This window comes from Kogia breviceps, chromosome 7 (genome assembly GCF_026419965.1).
Source record: "Kogia breviceps isolate mKogBre1 chromosome 7, mKogBre1 haplotype 1, whole genome shotgun sequence".
NCBI classification, from domain to species: domain Eukaryota; kingdom Metazoa; phylum Chordata; class Mammalia; order Artiodactyla; family Physeteridae; genus Kogia; species Kogia breviceps.
The window spans coordinates 69,591,585-69,617,389 of NC_081316.1; the positions used below are offsets into that span (position 1 = coordinate 69,591,585).

General features: G+C 38.2%; 1 protein-coding gene across 2 annotated transcripts in view; it reads left to right on the forward strand.

The window, feature by feature from the left end:
- Window positions 1–25,805, forward strand: part of PDGFD (platelet derived growth factor D) — a 229,870-nt gene that overhangs the window by 153,150 nt on the left and 50,915 nt on the right. Inside the window, exons 2-3 of one of the 2 annotated variants that reach the window (XM_059068284.2) lie at window positions 1,326–1,530; window positions 4,853–5,033. In XM_059068284.2, the coding sequence (XP_058924267.1) occupies window positions 1,326–1,530; window positions 4,853–5,033 (386 nt within the window). The remainder of the gene's footprint in view (window positions 1–1,325; window positions 1,531–4,852; window positions 5,034–25,805) is intronic. The other variant, XM_059068285.2, reaches the window with a different exon arrangement.

Consider the following 25,805-nt stretch of genomic DNA (forward strand, 5'->3'; position numbering starts at 1 on the left):
TTCATGTCCTCAGGACATGTCACCCTCCTAGCACATCAGTATCATGGACCAGGAAGCTTACCCAAGACTCAGTGACAAGAGTTTTTATAAGGGTTTCATTCTGTCGACATGATTGATTGAATTGGTGACAGCAGGAAGTCAGGCTGATATCAGAGCTCAAAGCCACATGATTGGTCTTTCTGTTATAGCCAGTCCCCATCCTGAAACTATTTAAGGGCCCACAGAGAATCATCTCATTCGCATAAAATCAGGTATGGCCCCAGGGGCCTACCATGAATAACAAAGACACTTGCATCACTTGGGAAATTTTAAGGGTTTAGAAGTTCCCTTTTAGGAACCCAGGACAAAGATCAGACAAGTTCTTTATTATACAACATATGGAAAATAGAATTAGAATTGGAACTATTTTAAGTCACCAAAAACGAAGGCCAAAAAATTATGATTTTTATGATGGTGAAACAACTGGAAAATGTCATTTGATTATAAAATAAATGGTCATTAAACATCATTAGATTCTTTTAATTTGTTTTTCACTCAGTTGTTCATTCATTCAACAATATTTATTGACTATCTCCTGGGCTAATCATTGAAGATATACTGTTACATTGTCAATGAAAAAAAAAATGTTTGTACAGTTGACCCTTGAACAAAATGAGGTTTATGGGTACCAATACCCCACACAGTCAAAAATCCACATATAACTTTTGACTTTCCCAAAACTTAACTACTAATAGTTTACTGTTGACCAGAAGCCTTACTGTTAAATAAATAGTTGATTAACACGTATTTTGAATGTTATATGTATTATATACTGTATTCTACAATAAAGTGAGCTAGAAAAAAGAAAATGTTGTTAAGAAAATCATAAGGAAGAGAAAATACATTTATAGTACATATACGTATTTATTGAAAAAAATCCACGGACCCACACAGTTCAAACCCGTGTTGCTCAAGGGTCAGCTGTATTACATGGAAAAGAGGAAGGATGAACTATTTGAAATTATTTGCTCAATTTTAATTCCAATTGAAATGAGCCTGAGTTCTGAGATAATCATTAATTTTGCTTGTCAAAAATGATGTTAAGAGAGCTCCCAAAGTAAAAAATACTAGGCATCAAGTCTAGATTTATGAAGAATTTGGGGAGGTAGGGGATAATAGAAAAAATATGGATGTTGTTTGTTTAACCACAAGGCTGCCATTTGGCCTTATGTTTTTAAACAAAATCAATAAGTGCTTTGAAATGTGATGTGTTTTAAACTGTTCTTTTTTTGCTTTCCTGTAATTGGAGCAACATACTAATTTCTACAAGTTGTGACTACTAACAGAGAGCAATCACCTCACAGACTTGTACCGAAGAGATGAAACCATCCAGGTGACAGGACACGGCCATGTGCAGAGTCCCCGCTTCCCAAACAGCTACCCCAGGAACCTGCTTCTGACCTGGCGGCTCCATTCCCAGGAGAAAACAAGGATACAGCTAGCCTTTGACAATCAGTTTGGATTAGAGGAAGCGGAAAATGATATCTGTAGGTAAGTGGGAAATAAAATCCATTTTAGGGTAAAATTTCAAAGTAGAAAAAAAAGACAGATTTAAAACATCACATCACGGGCTTCCCTGGTGGCGCAGGGGTTGAGAATCCGCCTGCCGATGCAGGAGACACGGGTTCGTGCCCCGGTCCGGGAAGATCCCACATGCCGCGGAGCAACTAAGCCCGTGAGCCATGGCCGCTAGGCCTGTGCGTCCGGAGCCTGTGCTCCACAACGGGAGAGGCCACAACAGTGAGAGGCCCGCATACCGCAAAAAAACAAACAAACAAAAAAAAAACCATCACATCAGACTTCTATTTTGGGCCCTCCGGACCTATACGAGATACTCGACTACTTTTTCAAAAAGCCTTTATGTCAGTCCTAATGGACAAAATAAATTGGAGTGCAGACTGCCTCTGCAGAAAGCCTGGTAACCTGGCATGACTCACAGAAACTCACTCCTGCAATTGTCGGAGCCAGGCTGTGTGACTCCCAGAGAAGTGGGGAATCTGGGGACCCGTATCTTGGCCAGGTCTAGAACAACCTTTGTGAGCAGGTAGATGCATCCAATATCCCGGGTCAACTGCACCATGTCACATGGCTCTGGTGCAAGCCTGCCAGGGCTTAAGGAGTGTATTCCCCTCCTGGGCTCCGGGAACTGACACCCAGCACTGGGAGATGATGATGGCAAGGACCCTGTCAGGTCCTTACCTGAAATCGTAATTTTAAGGCCTCAGATATGTGTAAGAAGGAAGAGAAGGCCACCTCCCAGAATCAGTGTGCTCCTCAGAGGTCTGTTTCTTCCTGTAGTTTCTGGGTCAGCAAAAGATGAAAGCTGCACTTGATAATCTTCTCCCTTCTTAGCATGTTTATCAGAGAAAGCCCTGGCTGTTGTTCTCTGAATTGTCAGCTCACAGCATCTTATTCACTTAATTAGCATGTGTAAGATGCGGAGGATTTTCTTTTTCCTTTCTGTACTTTACTGCTCGAACTTGTTCTGCATTGCCAATGAACTACTACTAAACTGCTAAATTCTTTCAGCAGGTTCATTTTACTTTGAATAATAAAAATCGGGTACTTCAAATTTGGCTGTCCTTTATTGCATGTCTATTATGCTGACAGCTTTTATTATGTTGCTGTTTTTTCAAGAATAACAGCAGTGACTGTTACTTTCTAGGACCATAGAGGGTAATGTATGCCAGAAAGCAGAGATGAATACATGCAGGAAGAGCCAGTTAATATTTACAAAAAGAATAAGCTTGAGGAGACCTTGTGTCTTTTCAACCTTGAAAGGGAGAACTCATTTTCTGTGCTGTAAAAAAAGAAAGACCTTGGAAACAAATGAAAAGCTACTATTATGGGGATATATGTACACTTATAGCTGATTCACTTTGTTGTACAGCAGAAACTAACACAACATTGTAAAGCAATTATACTCCAATAAAGATATTTTAAGAAAAGAAGATTATTAAAGGTGATGTCATTGAAGAGACACTGGTCTCCACTGCAGAGCAGGATTTTGATCTGGTAGTGATTGAGCCCTTTTGGCATCCTGACCTTAAAACTAGGAGAGGAAGTTAGGATGGTTTCTTTTCCAGACCCTTCATCAAATCAAGTTGCTCCTAAAAATGTATGGAGGGAGGTAGAGAAGTATAAGGTAAAGGGGAGAGGAAGCAGGGAAAGAGGCAGATCAGAGACCTGCCTCAGGACCCTCCCTGAACCAAAATGGTGCTCTTTTGACTTCAGACCCAGACTAAAAATTGTGCTGATGTTGTGTTTTTTAAAAAACAAAAGTGACCTCTTGCATTATTAACAAAGTTTCAAGTATATTCTTGCTTTGTGCAATAAATATGATTCACATATATTGTATATAAAATGAAATGCAATTGATTTCCTCCCATCTGTTCCAAACCTCCTTGATGTTTACACTGTAATATTTTATTGCTGGAATAGCGATTCTTTCTTAGTGCTTTTCACTTTTCAACACCGTATATTAAGTAGTTAATTTACATAGCACCCAAGAGATATTCAGCTGGTAAAATTACATAAACCTTCTTATTTTGCTCATTAGAAAACTGAGGCAAAGGACATAAAGGCCTCACAAATCACTGTCAATGAAATTTAGTAACCATTTTATTATGCTCGATGCCTCCTTAGATCACCCTGCCTGATCCAATAAGAACTCTGAGGTGCGTGCGTAAGACCAGTAAAATTGTATTGGATTTTCTTCATATCCAGATGTGTTGGTTCTCATGCTGATTCCTTTTGGCAATCGTGACAGGAAAATATAAAATGGATATGAGACTTCTGCCACTGTTCACCTTGAATGCTCACCCTGAGTGCTTGTTTGCACTGTGACTTTAGCATCTGAAGTCATTTGAGGAGACGTAGATTGGAGGAGTGAGACACTGATGCCCAGAACTGAAAGACACAGAGTTCAGCTCTCAAGCAGAATGTTTTAAGATCTTGGGTGTCTGAAAATAGAATAAATTATCCCTAGATGATGTCAGCTTAGTCACTGTAGATGTCCTATTATGTGATGAAAAAGTGAGATGCTGTGGAGGGACTTTGAGGATCAAGCGACCCTGTGGAATATCTAAAATGCCTCTCCTGTCTTCTTCAATCCTGGGATTCTGTGCTTCTCTGACTAGTGCCAGTGGTGAACCCATGGTATTACCCTCATTCGCACATAGCTCAGATATTTCCAATATTGGCTAGTGCACATCCCTCCTCAAAGTCATGTGTTTCCATTATGATAAATGTCATAGTTTATGATACGATCCTTCCAAAAGACAGTTTCCAAAAAGAGAAAATAGTCTTTTATTTTATTTTACCATTTATTTTCTACAATAAGAGTGCTGATTTTATGTGCTATATAGGTATAGATCATTTCCTTTCTTAAGGAAACACTGGATGTGGTAAATTAATTCAAAGTGGGAATTTGTTTAAAAACTTGATATAGTAAATATTTGGGTATATAATTAGAGCTACATCTCCTAAAGTATGACAATAGATTATACTTGTTAGTTTTTCCAGGAAAACCTTATGAGCCAGATGCTCAGAAAGTAGCCTATTTTGATTTTTGACGATTTAGGAAGAGTTATGGCTAAAAGTATGTAAGGGTGTTTCCTCAGAATAGATTGTTGAAGTTTGAATTTGAGAAACCTAATCCAAAAACTAGTTTTCCTTCTAAAATATCTGTAGGTTATAGTTTTCATTTCAGATGATAAGTCATGAGAAATCACATATGTTAGTTTCAATTTCTCAGTGAAAGTATGAATTTCAAAGTCTACTTTAATCAAAGTTTATGTCAAATTGGTACTAGGTATGATTTTGTGGAAGTTGAAGATATATCTGAAACCAGCACCGTTATTAGAGGACGATGGTGTGGACACAAGGAAGTTCCTCCAAGGATAACATCAAGAACAAACCAGATTAAAATAACATTCAAGTCTGATGACTACTTTGTGGCTAAACCTGGATTCAAGATTTATTATTCTGTTGTGGTAAGTAGCTTAACCACCCTATGATTAAAAGCAGACACTGGTTACATGAAGTATAGAGATAATTTTCTGTGATTAAATTCAATGGTGTGAGAGTGAATGAACTGTGTTAATTGTCCATGGTATGCTTTGTCCCTGCCTTGTGGCCAAAATGTTAAAGCCTTCTTTAGTGAGAAATGCCATTTTAGCTCTATTAAGTCAATGCTTGGGCCCATGCATTTTGAAAGAAAGCGTAGTGAGTAGAAAAAATAAAATAGTTTATGGTAAAGCATATACCATATTGCCTTTGATTCAACTGGAGCAAAGTAAATATACAGCCAAATAGAAGGTAAGTGAGAATTGAACCTCTTGGTTTGAAAAATTATCTATGTAATTCTAATCACAGAAGAGTCCCAATGATTTTCGTTTAAATTATGACTCAAATTTGGGAAGGGCCTATGTTATAATCATAGAGCCTCAGGGTTAGCAAGTATCTTAAAAATTGGAAGGTATAATTCAGGACCCAAGGTTTGATTTTTGTTTACTAAACCCATGCTTATTTGTGGTCTCACCTCTACTTAAACACCTCAGCAGCCATTTCCAACTTTATATGGTTCTAACGATTAGAAAATCTTCAACCTTATATTGCGGCATAATCTACCTTGTAGTTAAGTCTAGTTGTTGGGTCACACAAGGTCATGGGTCTTCTTTACTCAGTCATTCATTAGTAGAACAATATAAAGTTCCTTCTTATTGACAAATATTCTGATAGGTGTAGTAGATACAAAAGCAAGCAAGAAGACAGGGTTCTTGAACCTGATAGTCTGAGCTTGATAGTCTGGTGGAAATGGCAATTAGAAGCCATAACAACTGAGAATGATAATAAGACAGAAGTACTGGGTGTTACAGATGAAGCCCAGGGGGATATTGGGATAATTTTGCCTATACATTGCATTTAGATTACATTAAATATCCCTGAATCCTTCAGTTGTTCATAGCATATTGCCTTTTGCTCTTCTGGCAACGTCTTTAACTCTCATTCAATTTATTGCTATCCCTTTTCAAAGTGTGGATGCTGAAACAGAACACAGTACTACAAATGGAGTCAATTTGGGGTTTTTTTTTCCTCTTATGAGTTAAATTTAGAGTAGGAAAAATCTTGGTTTTTTTAATCTAATGTGGTTTCTTTTCTCTTTTTTTTTTTTTTTTTGCGTTATGATGAGTGGTTAAACACAAAGTGAATTCTACATCAGAATACTATAAATGAAAAAATAGCATGTGGTGATACTGGTTCCAGTTTTAGTTTGAAAATAATCTATCAAGCATGATATACATTATTGCACACTCACGCAGTGCTGCTCAGCATTAAAGTGGAAGTGTGAACCTTTGGTTTCTACACTTCTTTGCTTTTAATGTGTTCAGTGATGCATCTGTTCTCAATTGTTCATGGACAAAGCAGGCTCAGCATGTTGGAATGGTGATGTGTCAGAATGGCTTAGTGAAGGATCTTTTTTCTCCTTAACATATCAAGGCCTGTTAGTGCTCATGTGTATACTTTTTGTGAAGCTTTGGTTATGACTAAGTTAAATGGTCCATAAGTCAGTTAGAAACACCTTAACTCTAACACCATATCTTTAAGGCAAAATAATTCCTTTTTGTAGAAAAAGGCAGTGCAGATGTGGATTTAGGGAAGAATGAATATTTTTGTTTGAGGTGCTTTGGGTTACAGTGAAGGCTCATCACTCATTTCCTAGCCAATGTTAAGTGGAATGTTGGACAGCCTTTGTAGTATGGATGTAAACTGTTCAGCATGACTCCACTCACTTTCTTATTCACCTCCACCAGTACATTCAATTGTGTTTTTAGAAATGATGGTAGTCATAACTTTTTTGTTATACAGCCTCTTGGTCTGCATTCATTGAAAATAGCTCCAGGCTCTCTTTCTGCTCCTAACTGGCTTCTGGCACTAAATATGATCAATTAGGGCCAAAGTGCTTTGGTGGCTGAATTCCAAGAGGTAGAGTGAGCTTAACCTTCAGGTGTATATAAACTCTAGATCTGTGTGGCTTTTTGATAAATTCTTGCATTTGATTCTTGTTCAACAGGGATCATTTATGCCTTGACCAATGTTTTGGAAAGGTCATTTTATTCATGTTTAAATTTTTCTTGGAGAAACTTTAAAGCAGAGTTTATGAACTCCAATGCTACAGAGCCCAGACTTAAAATTCATAGTGAGCCAGATATAAAATTAGAGAGAGACAGTGGGATTAAAAATGGCAAACCCCGATGTATGTAAGTCAAATCATTATGCTGTACACCTTATACAGTGCCATATGTCAATTATATCTCATAAAACTGGAAAAAATGGCAAGCCTTCTTTAAGTGTATTTAAATAATGATTTTTAAAATATTGTACAGGCCCACAAAGCCTGTAGAGTTTGGAGGCAGCTGTTTTGCAATCTCTCCTTTAAGGAATGGCAGGTGCTGGGGAAATTTGAGCAATAGTTCCCAAGCAATCACAGTGCTCTTAGAAAATGACAAGTAGCTGTTTGGATAGGTAAAGGCCACCCCCCTTCTCATCTCTACCTTTCTATGTCTCAGCCTTCCATCAAACATTTCTCTTCTTCCTACCTTAGTGACTCTCCAGTTGTACAAGGGCCTCCCGTGAGGCTGTAAGTTATAGGTGCCCAGGACCATAAGAGCCCACTACACTGGAATCATATCTACATGGTTCATGCTTATGACATTTTTGGAATACCAAGTCTAGTGTACATTTTTAGTCAATTTTTCACTCCAGCAAAGTGTGGGAGACTGACTAATGGTTAACATCCTGATCACTTATTTTTGGTTAGCAATTATTCTTATATTACAATTTTGTTTGGTGTGCTTGGAATTCAATTGTCTACCTTTTTTTACAGCATCTATCACAGTCTTTCCTAGGGCAAGGCAGCTCAGCCATAGGGGACCAGAGGTTTGTTGTTGTAAAGCACACTTTGGATCAAAGGAAATTTCCCCATTTACTAATGTTGTGATATAGAATGGGTCTCTTACCTTTTGGTTTTACATCCATAAAAAGGGGATAATAATTGGAGTTGGTGTGAGATTTTAAATTAAGAGCAAATACTTATCATAGCACCTAGGATATAGTGGAAGTGCTCAATAAATAATGGTGATAATGATCCTACCTTTACTGTCACAAATTGTGTATGTGTATATATATATATATATATGTATATATATATACATATGTATTCCCTCTAGATAAATGGTAATGAACTATTTGAGGGTAGGACAAACATCCTGTGTGTATTCCACACAGTGCCTTATACATGGCTAGACAGTGTGTTTGTTGAATTGACTTTTCCTGAGAAAATATGATTCAATTTCATATTTCAATATTTTGCTCTCCTACTCAGCTTTCTTTCCTAATTTCACTCAGCTGAGGAGGATAGATACCATCAGAGGGCATAATGAAGCAGAATGGATAATGTTATCAAATTGTTATCAAGATGTGTTTGTCTAAATATATTAAGCTCTCCCATCTCAAATCTAGCTTATTGGGGAATGAATGGATGGATTGGATTGTTAGGAATCTTTTTTGGAAGACCATTAATTAGTTTATTGGAAAGGTGTCCAATTACAAGGCTCCCAATGGATGGTGTGCAAAGAAGTCAGCATACATGGGTATATGAATTTCAGCTCTGCTGCTCACTGGCTAAAGGTTCAGCTTTCTTATCTGTAAGATGGTGATAACACTGCCTGACACACAATTAACTAGTTGTAGGATTAAATTAGATAATTTTGTAAGCCACCCTGCCTGGAACTTAGTAAATTACTCAAATATCTGCTGCTCTTATTGTTATCATTATCACTGGCATAATAATTAATATATCATCAGGTGATAAATGAACTTCACAGTCCTGTACGAACAGCCCAGCTGTCAGTTTGTGTGTGCATACACATATACACAAACATCTGCCCATAATTCACCTCTTTCATCCAAGGTAGAAACATTTTATTGTATATTGTGACAAACATTTAAAAAGCCTTTTATTTGTGTGTGTGTTTAATGGAAAGTACATATTTTAATTCAAAAATTATTTATAAAGTTTTTATTGAAATATATTGATAAAGGATTTACAATATTGTATTAAAATAAAAATTAAATTATTTGAAAGCTATTCCCAAACTTTTTTGTTTTATTAACAAACTTAGTTTATTTCATAAGTTGAATTTACTAATACCCATTCTAAACACTTTCTAAAATAAAAAAACAATTTTATCACCAATTTTTAACTGTGTATCTCTGCAGTTTGAATTAAATTCAAGTGGCACAGTTAAGATTGCCATTGAGATTAAAACTCCACATGAATCATGCATGGCTTTGCATTATAAATAAATTTTTTAAATAGAGGAAGAAAGGGAAGAGGATGGAAAAGAAGATGAGGATGCAAAGAAAAAGGAGAAATAAAACCAGTGAGTTAATAAATAAGATTCTCAGTTATAACAACTTTCACAGATTCTAATTTTGCTCACCTAAAACTTACCAGTTGGTGAAACAAAAACAAAATAATGGTGGACAATTCACTTTTATTCCCCTAAACTAATTATCAAACAAAGCTAGAGAGTAAAGGACCTCATTCACTTTCTCTACAAAATTTGGAAATTCCATCGTTATTTGCATAGTCAGATAAAAACTGTTGAAGGTTTTGAATATCCATGGGTATTCTGACCACTTCAGCCAGGACTGTATATAGAGCCAAGGATAGTCAAGGTGAGGGTGGTAATCACATAGCAGATTCTGTTTACCTCAGCTTCTACATTTTGGTATATCCTTCTGGAGGTTTGGTGATATGAGAGCTGTGGTATTATTTATTAAATGCCTACTGTGTGCTAGACCAAGCTCAGTCTAGGGTCCTGGAGATACAGCTCTGAGGAGGATAGGCAGATCTCTGTCCTCAGGATCTCATATGGTAGCAGAAGGAAACAAACAATAAAATTTAAGTAAATAGGGAAGTAAGTACATATATACAAACATAAATTTTTTGAAGTTCAATAAAAGCTAGAAAGAAGATAAAAGAGAACAGTGTGACAGAGAGTGACTGGAAAAGGATCCACTCCAATCAAAGAATCAAGGAAGATCTGTAGGTGTAAAATTTGAAGTGATATCCAAATAAGGAGCAGGAAACACCATGGGAAGCTCTGGGAGAAGTGCTTTAAGGAAAAGAACAGCAAATGCTAAGCCCTGAAACAGAAAAAAGAAGACATCTTTGACAGTAATGATTCTTTTGGTGTCTTGGGATTCAGGCTACTGGAAGGAGGCAAACATAAGAGAGGGAAGTAGAATGGTAGCTCATTGCTCTCTCAGTTAAGCATGAGAAAGAAGTTTTCTTATCCTCATCTCAGCCCATCTATTTTGAATTTTTCTCAGATCTTTCAGTACTTAGACCAGGTAAGGTAGCTAAAACCAGAGGGTGAGCTGGGGACAGATACTAAGAAAGTATCAACAAGATAACAAAGTGTGGGGCAGAAAGAAAACAAGGGGCATGGTCCAGGTCAGGCAGGAGGATAGCATATGCATACTCCAAAAGCCCTAAGTAAATGTCATAGCAGTAGACTGCCAAGTTGGCAAGCCCAGGAACTTCAATGGATATTGGTTGAAGCATTCATTCTTAAGGCCAGAGTCTCATTATTGCAGCATTTTATCGGCAAGGCTAGATAAGTGTTCTTATTTAAAACTTTACAAATGTTCTAAAATTTCACCAATTATGGAGATCATTTTGATGAACTAGGAGTCTCATTGGGAAGGTTAAGTGAATCAGTTATTTTAATCAGATTACCTTCCTAAAGCCTGAATACATAATGAAAACTTTGATAGAGTTCTTGAGAGAGTAAAGAGCAAAATGTAATATAGTCCTAGAACAAAGAATAATTTGACGAAGAATATGGCTAGGTCCAGAAGCAAATGATAGGGGTTGAGGAGAATAAAGGGGAAGTGGGCTCTTGCAGGTGGGGGTGGGGAGAGGAAGAGGAGGAGGTAGGTAAAAATAGGATTAAGGGAGCAGAAGGAGACAAGAAAGTGAGGTGGAATGAAATCCCATGATAATATGTTCCCTGTGGAATTCAGGGCATTTTTGCTATTTATGTATTCATTTTAATGCATTGTTCAACAGACTTTTTATTGGACACCTATTATGTTTCATGCACTTTGATAAATACTAGATATAGAGTAGTGAACAAAATGAGACAAGGTTCCTGCCCTCATAGAACTTACAATTTGGTAGGCACAGTCATGATGATGATGATGATAAATATATTATAAAATAATAGTAGTATAAATAATCGCATCTAACCCTTTGGCTTATTGTGAGGATTAAATATATGGGGCAATGTATGTGAAGTGTTTAATTCAGCACACAGCATATTGTAAATAATCAATCTGCTGCTATTAAACCATGTATTTTGCCTGAAGACTGGTTGTAAGAAAAATATAGAATCTTAGAGGTCCAGTGCCTAGGCCAACCCTCTTATTTTATAAGTGAGGCAGCAGACTCAGGTTGGGTAACTTTCCCAGTGAAACAGTGAACACAGGTTGTGAGTTTGTCTGTGGTCACAGAGCTCACACGTGTTATCCAATGAGATACGAAAGCTGTGGACCCTCTCCAAAGAAAACTAAGTATATCTAAATTTTTGCATAAAATACCAGGGAAACCCCCTGACTCTCATCTGTGATGTCCCCTAGATGCAGTTAAGAACCCCACACATATTGCCTCTGCATGTTCTCTGACTTCGGGAATGTTTTCTTCCATGTTGGCTAATCCTTTCCAACATAAGCAATGTTTGAAATAGTACTTTACTACTGTAATTAATTTTCCTCAGAAAACCCATGTGCTAATCACATGAGCAGATGACTCCCCAGGTGCTGAGTAAACACATTTCCAACTTTGAGAGGGATGCTGTTTAATGGCACTTGGACAGTCCAGTATCCTGTTTATCTAGTATTACATTATATGGACTTGCCACAAGTAAACTTTTATCCTTGAAAACCAGAAAGACGCAGTGATATTAAATAACTGGGCCTCTTTATACACATACCACTTGCTCTCTATAACTGTGCTTTTTGATGTACTAATATTTTGGTAGATGAAGAAAGTGAGAAAGATGAAGAAGGAAAAAGCTATTCGACTATATTAGAAAGTGGCTTGTGTATTAAAGGTATGCCTAAAACAGAGCAGTATTTCTTTCTTAAAAAGCTATGAAGGGGCTTCCCTGGTGGCGCAGTGGTTGAGAATCCGCCTGCTGATGCAGGGGACGCGGGTTCGTGCCCCGGTCCGGGAAGATCCCATGTGCCGCGGAGCGGCTGGGCCCGTGAGCCATGGCCGCTGAGCCTGCGCGTCCGGAGCCTGTGCTCCGCAACGGGAGAGGCCACAACAGTGAGAGGCCCGCGTACCGCAAAAAAAAAACAAACAAAAAAAGCTATGAAGAAGTGAACCTCAGTAAAAAATATCTCTGCCTAATATTCACTTATAAATTCAACAGATACTTCTGAGAACTTACTGTGGATAATAAAAAGAAAATGATATTCCTGTGACGGAGAAAGGCACACAATTATAAAGCACTGTGAATTGCAGTGATGAAATGTGCATGGAATATTCTGAGCACACAAGGAGGAGGAACACATAAGGGATGCTGTGTTCCTCACAAAGGTGGAGCTTGCTGGTGTAAGGAAAGATTAAAAAATATTTTTTTCCTCTACCCTCTTAGGTTCTGTCTTGAACTCTGCAGATTAGATTGGCAAAAAACAGGTTAAGGAGAGAAGAGCACACAGATCATTAACACATGCATATCATACACATGGGAGCATTCAGTGATGAGTAACTCAGAGTGGTGGTTGGAACTTGGGTTTATATAACGTTTTAACCAAAGGACAACACATTTTTAGAGAAGTGACAAGATAAAGGAAAAGGACTTTTAAGTCTAGGGCAGCAAACTGTGGGAAGGTAAATATATGGGAGAAAAAATGGAAGCGAAGGACTAGTGAGTAAAGTTTGTTATGTGGATTCCTCTGGTGCCTTTCTAGGCTGATGAGGGTTCAGAGTTGTCTCTGGTGAGGGGATGGGGGACAACCTTTGCAAATTTATGTGCTTCTAGGCATGTAGCGGGAGCATAGAGAACTTTTCCTGAGCCTGCTTCTTTTCAATTGCCTTCAGCTCAAAATAATTCTTATGCGAAAGTGGCATATTTGGGGGTGGCATATTCCACTACCATTCACTGGACTGGGTCACGGAGGGAATAGCACCCCGAGAAGGGAGTGTTGCCTAAACAAAGGCACAAAGTCAGAAAAGCAAGGCATTTCGGAACATTCTGATGAATTAATCCAAATTGTTGCAGGTTGAGGGTGCTAACCACTTACTATCCTTTCTTTATTCTTGCCAGTAGGAGAGATACAAGAAGCCAAAATAGGATCAAAGTAGCAACTTTATTAATGTTGGTCCATGAAATACCAAGTCTCAGGACTTTCTTGTAAAACTAGAGTAGAGGATTTGGCTGGGACCCAAATCCAAAGTATGGTTGTCCCAGTACAGAGATGCAAATTCAGAACAAAGGATTCTTTTCAAGGGGTCTAGGGGATACACTTACATGCCCCTCACACTACATAGAAGGTCACAAATAGTCACAAACAGGCAGGAGAGCTGTTGAGGACAGGATGGCCGACTCCAATCTCAGCTGTGCTTAGCAGATGGACCCAGGGAGTGGGGAAGAGCTGAGACCCTTCCCAATGGTTGGTGTCAGAAGCAGGCAACCCAAGAGAGACATGGGGCAAGGGGATGGGGATGAGGAAGGGAGAGAAGTTGGAAGAAGTGGTGAAGGGAAGAAATTCATGAAGGGAAAAAAATGTATGTTGATAGCTCCATATCTGAGGGCTGAGGCAGGAATATGGAAAAAAGCATTTCTCCTCCAGAAGAGCAAACAAAGATCTTTGTGCCCCTGAAGGGTCCAAGACCACAGTGATTTTTATGTTTTCTTCAGTCAGTCATCTTTGGTTACAGTACTTGGGGAGTCAGTACTACCCACCTCTGGTCCTAAGGAGAGCTAGGTGACCCACTCCATCTACATAAGGATCAGCCATTCTGACTGGGAAATTGAAGATCCCTGGAACTTTGGGGAAACTCTAGTCTTCTCTCCCAGGTAAACGAAGGAATGAGAAATCAATCATACAGACAGGACTCATCTAGCCTTGAAAATAACTGTCTCTAACGTTCCCTTTATCAGTGGGAGCGTGACAGATTAAGGCTGACCTCCATTCAACATTGCTTCTTTCACCTATGAGAAAATTGAGCTACATAGTCAAAGTGACTCTTCCCTTATTTCGAAATCGAAAATAGAAGCCAGACAGGAAAAAAAAATTAAAAAGAGAGATTGAAAAGGCATGGAAAAAGAGAGATACATGAATAAATAATCAGGTTGCTTCTTGGCTGGGCCCTGCTAACCTCTTCCTGATTGGTCTCCTATCTCCCGTCTCCCTACTTTTAGTCTCTCCTGCACATGGTTGCCAGCTGAAGTAGAGCTGTAATCAAATCATTTTCCTGCTGAAAACTTGTGAATGATTTTCAGTTTCCTGTGGAGTAATGTGTAGATGCCTCACTCGGATACTGAGAGCCTTCCATGTTCTGACCCCCCTAACATTCTAGCTTCAGTTCTCCCATCTTCCTCCAAAGATTGTTCAGTCCAGGCCAACAGCATTATGCCCTGACAGCCCAACTACTTCATGATTTTCCCTCTCTTATCTCTGACAGTTAACTTTTGTTTGTATATTTCCTCAAGAATCCAAGCCCTCCTCTCTCTGTCAAAGACATACTCCTGTCAAATATACTACTTGTTCTTAGCTCCTCAAGCACAATCGCTCTTTCCCTTTGTCAGGCACCCACATTGCTATTCTTTATCGACATTTTTTTTTCAAAGAAAAAGTAATGTATACATATACCAGACATTTTTGAAAATACATAGAAAAGTAAAAAATAAAACCACCCATAGTTCCCATCATTCAAGTACAACCACTATGAATATTTTGGACCATTCTTTCCAGCCATTTCTTAGCCCATGGAAACCTATTTACAGGTCTCACTGTCTCCATTAGAGTGAAAGCTCCATGAGGGTCGGAAGTACCTTATTCCTACAGGTCTATCACAGGGCATTGTGTACTAAGTAGGTCTTAATATGTTTAGCTGAGCTGAACCAACAAGTAAGTATTCATTGAGTACCTGTGATGCATCTGACAGTTTGGAGTAAAAGCAATATATAAAAGCAATCCCCAGTGATGTATAAAGAGACCACTGACTATGTTTTTCCAGACTTTGGACCAGAAAGACTTTCTCCCTCTCACTTTAATGTTACAGTCATATCAACATACCAGTGGCCCTCAGTTGCTTTGGTCATTGGGCATTGGAAGGGGTGGGGGTGAGAGTGGAGGAATGGGGGCCATTGTCGGGGACAAATGTCAGGAAAACTGTGGAATGGAACCAGGCATCCTGTTTGTAAACTCTGCCTCCACTACATTTTAATCTCAAGGAGCATGTAATTGTGTCAGTAACAGCCTGACCTCAGCAGTTCTTACATCAGACTGTGTAATAGTGACATCATAGCAAACATGGTTCAGATCCTCTATTGATGCAGCTGCTGAGCTGCCCTTCCTCATGAAGAATGTAGGCAGCCTTGAAAGACTCAAGTCTTCTTATTAATTGTACAAAGGTCTTTGAGGTCCTGATGTCTGTCACTCCAAGGGTCTTTGCTGAGGCCCCGGGAGCTTTCCAGGTTTTTAAGATATTCCAGAGCTATTTGTTTGTTTGTTTATTTGTTTTGAGGTTTCTGTACAGGATAAAGGGTATGTGAGTCAGAAACACTCAAATTCAAATCACTGTATTGTCTATGAGACTTAGGACATATCAGTTAAACTGACCAAGCTGGTCTTTCTCCATTTGTAAAATGGGAAGGATACACCTGCATCATAAAGTTGCTTGAGGATCACCTTTAAAATATATGGGTTTGATAAATATACTATACACAACAGATGGAACTATTATTATTACTGTTACCATCTAAATGTCTTTGTAGAATTAGAATCAACTTAGGTATATCCCAGGTCCTTTAAGAGATTTTGTGTCTTAGTTCATCACTGCCATAACAGAATACTGTAGCCTGGGTGGCTTCTAAACAACAGAAATTTATTTTTCACAGTTTTGGAGGCTGGGAAGTCTAAGTTCACGGCACCAACAGACCCATTGTCTGGTTAGGGCCTGCTTTCTGGTTCAGAGACAGCCCTCTTTTTCCGATAATCTCACATTGCAAAAGGGGCCAAGGAACTCTCTGGGGCCTCTTTTATGAGAACACTAATCCCATTCATGAGATTTCCACCTTCATGACCTAATCACTTCCCAAGGGCCCACTTCCTAAAACTATCACATTGAGGATTAAGTTGGAACATACCAATTTTGGGGAGATACAACAGTGGGTCTCTAGCATGTTGGAACCAGATGAACACTGGGGAGATATATGGACTTGGAGTAAGGTCAGGCCTAGGAACAGTTATGCAGTATGATTCTGATTCCCAGCTAAACCCACAGATTTAGGCAGATTTGGGAGAAGAGCAAGGCAATACCTCTTAATACCTCTATTCTGCTATGCTACATTAGATGTATACTCTCTTCATCACTTTTGAACTATTCATGAAAATATCTTGAACTATACATTTAATATGAAGATTCTAATTTTACCAGTGTATGTGTATTTTTAAAGTTCCTTGATGTCACTCCTATAGAAAGGCATTCATTCCTCATCTACAAAATACTGCGCAAATAGTCCCTTTGGCTCAAAGGCAAGCCAGGTCTCTGAATTATATAGTTGATCAAGCTATGAATACTCAATGTCATCTTCTGGATTTTTTTTTTTTTTCTGAAGTGCTAAAACCATCTATTTTTACAAGGAGAAAAAGACACTAACCCCCCCACCCCAGTATTTTAATCTCTGCAATAAATATCTCTATAACAGATAACAAGGAGATATGAATTTGAAATAGAAACAGTTCTTTTAGGCATGGAGGATAACCTAAATAGGGAAGAGTTTTTTAATCATTAAGGAATAGAAATATGAATACAAAATCTTAACCAAGAAATCAGTCCTAAAGAAAAGTCAGAGCTCTAGTGGTCTGATTTAGTGGTCTAAATTAAAATTTCAGACCACTACCTCATTTTGATTTAATGGTACAATTAGTTAGAATACACAACTATCAATAATCTGTTTTCTTCTGAACCTTTTGTAAGAACTTCCCTTGGATAACAAAGACATATGCTATTTATCAATATGAAAATAAAATGATGTTTCTAAGTCCCGTTGTGGGCAGAATGGCAAAGCGGATCTAAGTTTTTGTGTCTCCAATTTCCTTTTGGAATCTTCTAAAACTCTAATCCACCCCACCTCACCCCACCTCTGCCCAAATGTGTTTTTTTCCTCACAAATCAAAATGGCTAGCAGATTTTTCATGAAGACCAAGCTGTAAATTAATTCTCTAATTAATTCAGTCTCTCATTCATTCTACACGTATTTTTGTGTATCTCCATCTCTATGTCAAGTTCCATTCCTGGTGATGCAAATAAGATGAGAAACCTGCCCTCAAGACAGTAAAGTTAAGCAGACCTGCTGTGATCAGCGATAACAGAAACACAAACTGAGAGGTTGTGGGAGGGGATAAGAGAGAAAGTAATTGTGTCTGAGGGAAAGAGAAGATGGTCAGGAAATGAGTCACAGAGGAAGCAGTAGCTGACCCAAGGAAAAGGTAGGGAATCATTCAATCCAAGCAGAGGGAACAAAAAAGCTGACTGATGACAGCTTTAAAACCTTACTCATCCCAAGCTATTGGCATGTAAAAGTGATAAATCCTAAAGGTAAAAGGAAGAAAATTGGCCAAAAGCATTTCAGGCTTAAATCATAGAGTATAATTTAGACAGCACGAAGCATCACAGTTCCAAGAAAATGATTCTTAATCAAGTGTTTGCAGTAGAACTATCTAAAGCTTTTTTTTTTTTTAAACTATAGGTGCCCAGAATTTACCCCAGACTTAATGAATCAAGGGCCTGCAAAACTATTTGTAAAAGCTCCTCAACGGATTCTAATATGCTGCCCTGATAAAAACTATTTACTTTGATAAGAATTCTTAATTTATAAGTAGAGCCCCAGAATTTACACTATTCTTCAAGGATACCATCCTCAGCTTCATGTTTTCTACTCATTTTACCACTTCCATAGCACCGTTTACCACAGCTATTTTACAGCACTTATGTGTTGACATTTCTTGTTCTGGTTTTAACTGGACGAGGAGCACTTTAAAAACAACGACAAGCTTTAATTATATTGTGTCTGTTGCTTACTCCCATCACTTAGTAGGGTGACAGTTACTCAGTAAGTGTTCCTGAGTGAATTAATGTTCTGTAAGCTTCCAGAAGTCATCGTGAACATTTCTAAAACATGTGCTATGTACCAAGCACAGAGCAGGATTAAACGAGATAAGATATGGGAAAGCCCTTTGTAAAATGTAAACACAGCACATAGTTTCCAGATATTGTAACAAACTACTGAATGTGCTTCTTGATTTCATTAAAAAGCTCCATAGGCTGAATTCACACTTTTACATCAATGTAAATATATTTAAGTCCCATGAAAAGGGACCTCTTAATTAATTAGTTTTCTTAATTACACACTACCTTCACATCAAACAGCAAGCTGGTTCACATCTTCCATTAGTCCATTTTCTGTGTGGAAGCTTTAGAAGAGGCAGGCACAGTGGCCACTTTCAAAGACAGCATTCATGTTGTGATCCGTTCACAAAAAAAGAAAGCAAAGCAGCTTTCTTACCTCATTCGCACCATCCCCACACGTGGCCCATTCTCTTCTCTCAGTATACTAGATTGCATTTTGAAGGCACTATTGTTCCGACCTTCAATCAAGAGAAAATTTCTTCAATTTTGCTATTTAATAATAGTTTGCTAAGACAGAGGAAATACACCTAACAGTGTCTGTTTGCTTAGCTGTTAACAATGAGAATGACACTTTTTATGATAAGGGTAGGTGGAGACTGTAGCACTTGCGTCTCCCCATTCTCCCCTGGGCTGTGGAGTGACTTGACTTTGTTTTCAGTGCACTTACTATACAGTATCAGCCTTCTTTTCCCTGTTCTAATAATTCTATAACCTCTAATTTAATTTCTATAAACTCTGTTTATCAACACATTCCAGTTTGAATGACTACTGCTTCACCTTATTGTTTCGACTGGTGGTCTCAGTAACCGACCATATTTTTAAAGGAAAATAAAAATCTCTATACACAGTTCTTTTGGGTATATTGAGACCCAATTTCCAACGTGGGGTGGAGGGCCCCCCACACCAGCAAACAATTCTTGGGCACCAGCAGGGTATCCAAGAATTCAACTCAGTTCTGATACTATCTACCTAGAGATAGCATCAGATTCCACAGGTTAAGGGCTCAGTCCCACAAGACTGTCCTCCCCTCTTCCTCCCCAACAAACTGCAGACTGTTCACCTGTGCTTCTGACAAACTGGCTGTAAATCACAGGTTCCTGGGGTTTGATTAATTTGTTTGAGCAGCTCACAGAACTCAGAAACATTTTACTTACTGGATCACTGGTTTATTATAAAAGCATATAACTCAGGAAAGGCAAAAGGAGGCGATGCATAGGGCAAGGTACTTGCGAAGGGGCACAGAGCTTCCTTGCCCTGTTCCAATGTACAACTCTCCCTACCTCTCCATGTGTTCACCAGCCCAGAAGCTCTTTGAACCCTGTCCTTTTGAGTTTTTATAGAGGCTTCATTACATAGTCATGATTGATTGAATCTTTGGCCATTAACAATTGATTCCACCTCCAGCCCCTTTCCCTCCCTGGAGGTCAGAGGGTGGTCTCCTGGTGACCAGCCCCCATCCTTAGGTGTGGTCCGAAAGTCACCTTTTTAACATAACAGAAGACTTACTGTCAACACTTAGGAAATAGGTTTAGGAACAGTGGACAAAGAGCAAATGTACATGAGAAATGTATTTTGCTCATCACAATATCACAACAATATATCCCATTATCTTCAAATACATAATAAGTGATAATTGGCCCTCCCATTCCTGCCCTGACTTTATAGGTGAAGCGACTGCCAATAAAGTTCATTTCTAGGGTGAAGCGACTGCCAATAAAGTTCATTTCTAGACACACTTGGTATATTTGAATGAAAATGTAATCAAAATAGAACAAAGTAATACATATATTATTTGATTCATCTATGTATACTCATATACTATAATTACCAAGAAGGATTTGAAGCAGCTGATTCAACAATTAATTATGGAGAAACTGCTGTATGCTTGGTACTGTGGGGGATTCAGGGGACCTAGTCTAGTTTTGGAAGAAAAAACAATATTTGATAGTGTTATCAGGATGGAATAAGGGTTATGAAAGAAGTGCAGAAAAGTGCTATATGGTCACTCAGGTGTAACAAAATTCAATCTGTTGTTGGAGGTGACAGTAAGTCAGGAGAGAGGAGCACTGCTTCACAGAACTCGGATGTCCCACCACTTGTAGCCCCTATCCCGTCTTGGTGAACTATGGACAGTAGAAGAAAATACTGGGAATAGGCATTGTGTTTTCTGTTTGCACTTGGAAAAGTGCCAAGATTTTTCTTCATTAATGAGCAACTCCCTTTTAACCTCCCTAATGCCTTAGTATCTTTCTCTATGAGCCCTTTTTTTTTTCCTCTCTTTTTCTGTTGGTCTGGATATATCTACCATAATCTCTTCCCTGGGCAATACCCAAAAATCTCTTTCCCCCCTTGTTTCTCTGCCTGTAGGATTGTCATTGAACCCCTTTTCCCCATAGCAACCAAGAGATCTTTCCAAGACATAAACCCAAACAAATCTGCCATTCCTCTTTTTAAAACCCTTCAGTGGCTCCCCATTTTCTGTGATGAAATCCAAACCCTAGTATGGAGACAGAGCATTTTGTGGTTTGTCTCTGCCTGCTCCTTAGCTTTATCCTTTACCCTGGCTCATCTCTCATCCTGTCTCCAGCCATCCTGAGCATAATATTGTTCTAGGAATAGTTGTGGCATGTTCACAGTCTCTGCAAGTTAAATTATGCTTCCTTTGCTTAGAGGAGGCTCCATAAAGTCTCTGGAATTTGAATGCAGACTCTGCTGCTTACTCAGTATAGGACCATCAATGAGGCTTGCAGCTCTCCAAGCCTGAGGTTTCTCATAAAGTGCAAATAGTGAGTTGTGGAGTCCTTGTCAAGACCAGAGATAGTATGTCCTGGTGCAGAGGTTGACACATAGTAGGTGTGCAGGATTATCTCCTACTTCTGATCTTTCAAAGCTCCCCTCCAAGCATCACCTCTTGAGTTGGGCCTCTCCTCACTTCCACTTGTGTGTGCCACACTTGCGTTCTTTTACGATGCATCTATAACAATTTATGACACTTTTTAGATGTTAGTCTAGCCCTAAAATTTCATGAAGGCAAGGGTCCTGTCTTAATGATTTCTTTAGGCCAAACCTTTGGCAAAATTCCTCGCATATAGTTGACACTCACAGTATATATATATATATATAGGTCAAATGAATGAAATATTGTTGCCAGACTTTTGTAAAAGTTTCTTTTGATATTGGCCAGTTCATTGAATCTCAACAGACAAAAACTGGAAGCATCCCCATGTTGCAGTTGAGAATGCTATATCCATGAAATGGAAGTGTACCCACATTTATACTACTAGATGGTAGACTTCTCATTATAAGTATATATATGTTTTAACATGTATTAATATTTGCACCATCTCACTCCAGCTCCCATTATTGTGTCGCAGAATTAGATGTGAAGTTATCACTAGTACGTTCTCAATAAGAGGGTAAGGTTGCCTCTTCTCAGGGAGGCTATGTATTAGCCTACCTATACCTATTTTTGAGTTTTCACAAAGCTGAGCTTCACAGTCTCATTCCCTGATGCCATGTGGCGAGGATATTTCCTGCTAATGTTTCTGGCAACCAATCCCTGCCCAGTCTTCTTGCAACTAACTTCCTTCTCCATAGAACCTTGGAGACATACAAGAGGACGAATAAAAAGGCAAGTGACTCAAATGACTCCTCCTACCCTTTGCCAGTTTGCTGTAGTACTTGTTCTCAGCCAGTGGTGATTTTGGCCTCTCCTCCCCCACCACCCTGAGATAGTGGACAATTTCTAGAATCAATTTTGGTTGTCACAATGGGACTGGGGGTGGGGGGGATCCACTGGCATCTAGTAGGTAAAGACCAGGAATGCTTATTAATGTTCTACAGTATAGAGGTCACCTCCTTCCTCAGTCCCAGAAAAGAATTATCCAACCCAAAGTGTCAGTAGTGCTGAGTTTGAGAAGCCCTGCTCAAAGACGTTTGTATATATTTTACTGCCCAAAGTTACCCTTGAGATTTCCTGGAGTATTTTGGAGATAGGGGTTTGAGGAGAAATGAAAGCAACAGAAGACCTATTAGGACTTAAAGGAAAAGGTCGGAAGGGGCAGGATTATGTATGTAACAGAAAACAGAGGGAAATTTGCACAAATCACAACCTCCTATCACCATTTCTTCACTTGTGTGACCCTCTCACAAGCTTCACTGTCAGTGTGCTTAAAATGCTGTGTGTTCATGCTGTGAGGATTCCCAGTGGGCAATCTGAAATTGATCTAATTAACAAAGTAGCTGGAGGTATGGTAAGCATTACAACTATATCGTTGCTATACTGTGAAGTAAGAAACAACTTTATAGTGGGAGAGTACTCCTTAATAGGTTAAAATGGATCTAATACATGAGATGGAATATTAACACAAAGATAACATCCTAGGTTCTTATTTCTTTGGCAGTTCTTTTAAATTTACAATAAATTCTTACCTAGCCAGGTACTTTATATTGTAAAATATGTTGCATATCCAAGATTAGTATAAATGATTAAGCAACTATTTTCAATGTATAAAAAGTATCAAATATTTCTACTCTTTATATTCGTTATCTTTAATCCATTCCTCATCAATTAAATGCCCAGGAGCAAAAGAATTGGGGTTCAATACAATATGGAAAAGTTACATATTTAATTTATGAATGATTAAAAGAGAAGATTTCTAATACGGGATTTATAGCAATAAATAAAATACAAATATTTCTTTCTGCTGTCTCATTATCTGTCAGAGGCTACAAGTTTAGGATTAGATGTGTACATTTTGAGATTCATTATAAAATGGATTAACATTCCAACTGTCTTTGTTGCTTTTTCCTCAGAGTACTTTCCTGATAGAGAGCTCAGGATATTAACGAAAATGTGATTTTCATAAATTAAAGTCCAGGCAAACCAAAGGGTTTACAAACTAGAGGCCTTTTAGGAAAATAAAATAAAAGATATTGAAATAATAAACATAAAACTAAAGCTATGATATGAATATATTCACAATAGAAGACAGATGCTCAGTGAAAAACACATAACACTGCTAAAAGCAGAAATGGAATGCTCTTGTGGGTCATTCATTATACTCTCCATTACGTCAGTGGGGTTGATTTCTTTCCAAAGGTATGTCTTTGAATACTTTGTCCACTCTGGTGTGAAATGACTTACGGGATGGCTTTTCTACTACTTCCATTGTGAGGCCATTTCACAATTTAATAGATATCACTGCTGGGAAAACTTTGTAGATACTGAGGCTACATTTTCTGTTATACAATTTCGTGCTCTGACTTCTAGTTATTGCCCTCAGGGAACATCGTAAACAGTTCTTTCCCTTCATGGTGACACATTTTGGATTCTTGGAAATTTGTATCATACCCCTAAGTCATTCTCTTAAATATTTTATATGTAGTGTACATCAAGTACTTAATTCCTCTGTTGGTGAACAATATATTTAGTTTCTATAATCTTGTCTCATAAGTCATTTTTCTCAGCCTGTTAATCAGTCAGCTCTTCTCTAAATCCCCAGAAGTTTGTCAACATCTTATACTAAAGTACTTGCAAAATGATTTGGTAATCTGATTCCATTTTACCAATGCACTGCACAGATCAACAATTGATTCCTAGTTTCAGACTGGAGCCCTTTTGTGTTTTGACAACTTTGCAATATCTTAACAGTTCCCTCCATAGCTTTTTTTCACTTGCTATATTTCATAGAACTTTCTCCACTGAAATCTTAGGTAAAGTAGTTCCACTTCTAGATTCAGTGACACCAAAGGAGTCCTAACAATTTTTTTAAAATTAAAACTCATTTACTCTCTACTATGTATGATATAATGTAATAGCCACTTTGCAGCAATTGTTAATAGATAAATAATTTCACAAATTTCTATGTTCTTTCAGCTCTGAGGTAATCTGTGTCTAATGTAATATCAACATTTCCATATAAAGAATGTCTAAAATATGCTGCAAAATCTGCCCCCACAAAGACCCTATACATGTACATTATGCAAGTTATTGGAGTTACTGAGGGAGCTTTGTCAGGTTAATAATGTATGTACTCCCTCTGAAATGTCTAGTGTACATAGTTAGCACAGCCATCTTTTCCGTTTCTTTCAAATTGATTACACATGATCATCTATGTTGGGAAGATGATCTAATTTCTTTTAAATTTCTAAGGTTTTCTTTTTAATATTAAATGTTTCACATCCTATAAGATGGTCTTTCCTTTTCACAATATTCAAGTTTTGTGTTCTCCAGTTCCAGAATTAACATTATTATGAAAACCACTGTTGTTGTTTTGTCTGAGTATTTTGTTGTTATCAGAATCTACATTTTTCACCTTAAAATAAATCAAATATGGGTAGTGAATAAATTAAAAAAATTTTTTGACCCTATTCACAGAGTTGAATCTATGAGAATCTTTGTAATATCTTAAATTTCAGTACTAAAATTCCCAGAATAAGTAGCTCGGATATCAAAGGACAGAAATATAGAGAAAATAGTTTTTTCACAGTGCCCTTAAAACACTTCAATTAGTCACCTGCCACTCCACCTTCATATTATTTATGTTAAGGACAATACCTCACTAGTTTAACAAGAAGAACACTTTTGGAGCTAAAACTAAGTGTCAACAGCTGTCTTACTGCCAAAAGGTGGCTTTATAGAATATTTAGTTGTCAAACATTTTTAAATGTTTAAGAATAGAAATAATCATTAACCCATAAGTCAATCTTTTTTTTTTTTTTTTTTTTTTTTTTTTGCGGTATGCGGGCCTCTCACTGTTGTGGCCTCTCCCGTTGCGGAGCACAGGCTCCGGACGCGCAGGCCTAGCGGCCATGGCTCACGGGCTTAGTTGCTCCGCGGCATGTGGGATCTTCCCGGACCAGGGCACGAACCCGTGTCTCTTGCATCGGCAGGCGGACTCTCAACCACTGCGCCACCAGGGAAGCCCCATAAGTCAATCTTTAACTTTAAGCCACCTTTATGAATCGAGATAGCTTAAAAATGAATTGGCCACCTGAAAATATGGTCTTTAAACTTAATAATTAAATTCCCAGATGATAGATAATGGATCCTCATTAAGAATCTGAGAAGGACATGTGTCACATTATGCCCTAAAAGCCCAGCTATTCTTTGAGTCTTTATTGAGAACCTAATATGTCCTAGGAATTATACTGGCTACTGTGGAAGCATGAAGGTCAACAAAAAGTACACTGTAAAAATCTTTGTATACTCTGGGAACACAGAGGTGGGAGCATCTACATCAGAACTAATGATGCTTCTCAAAGA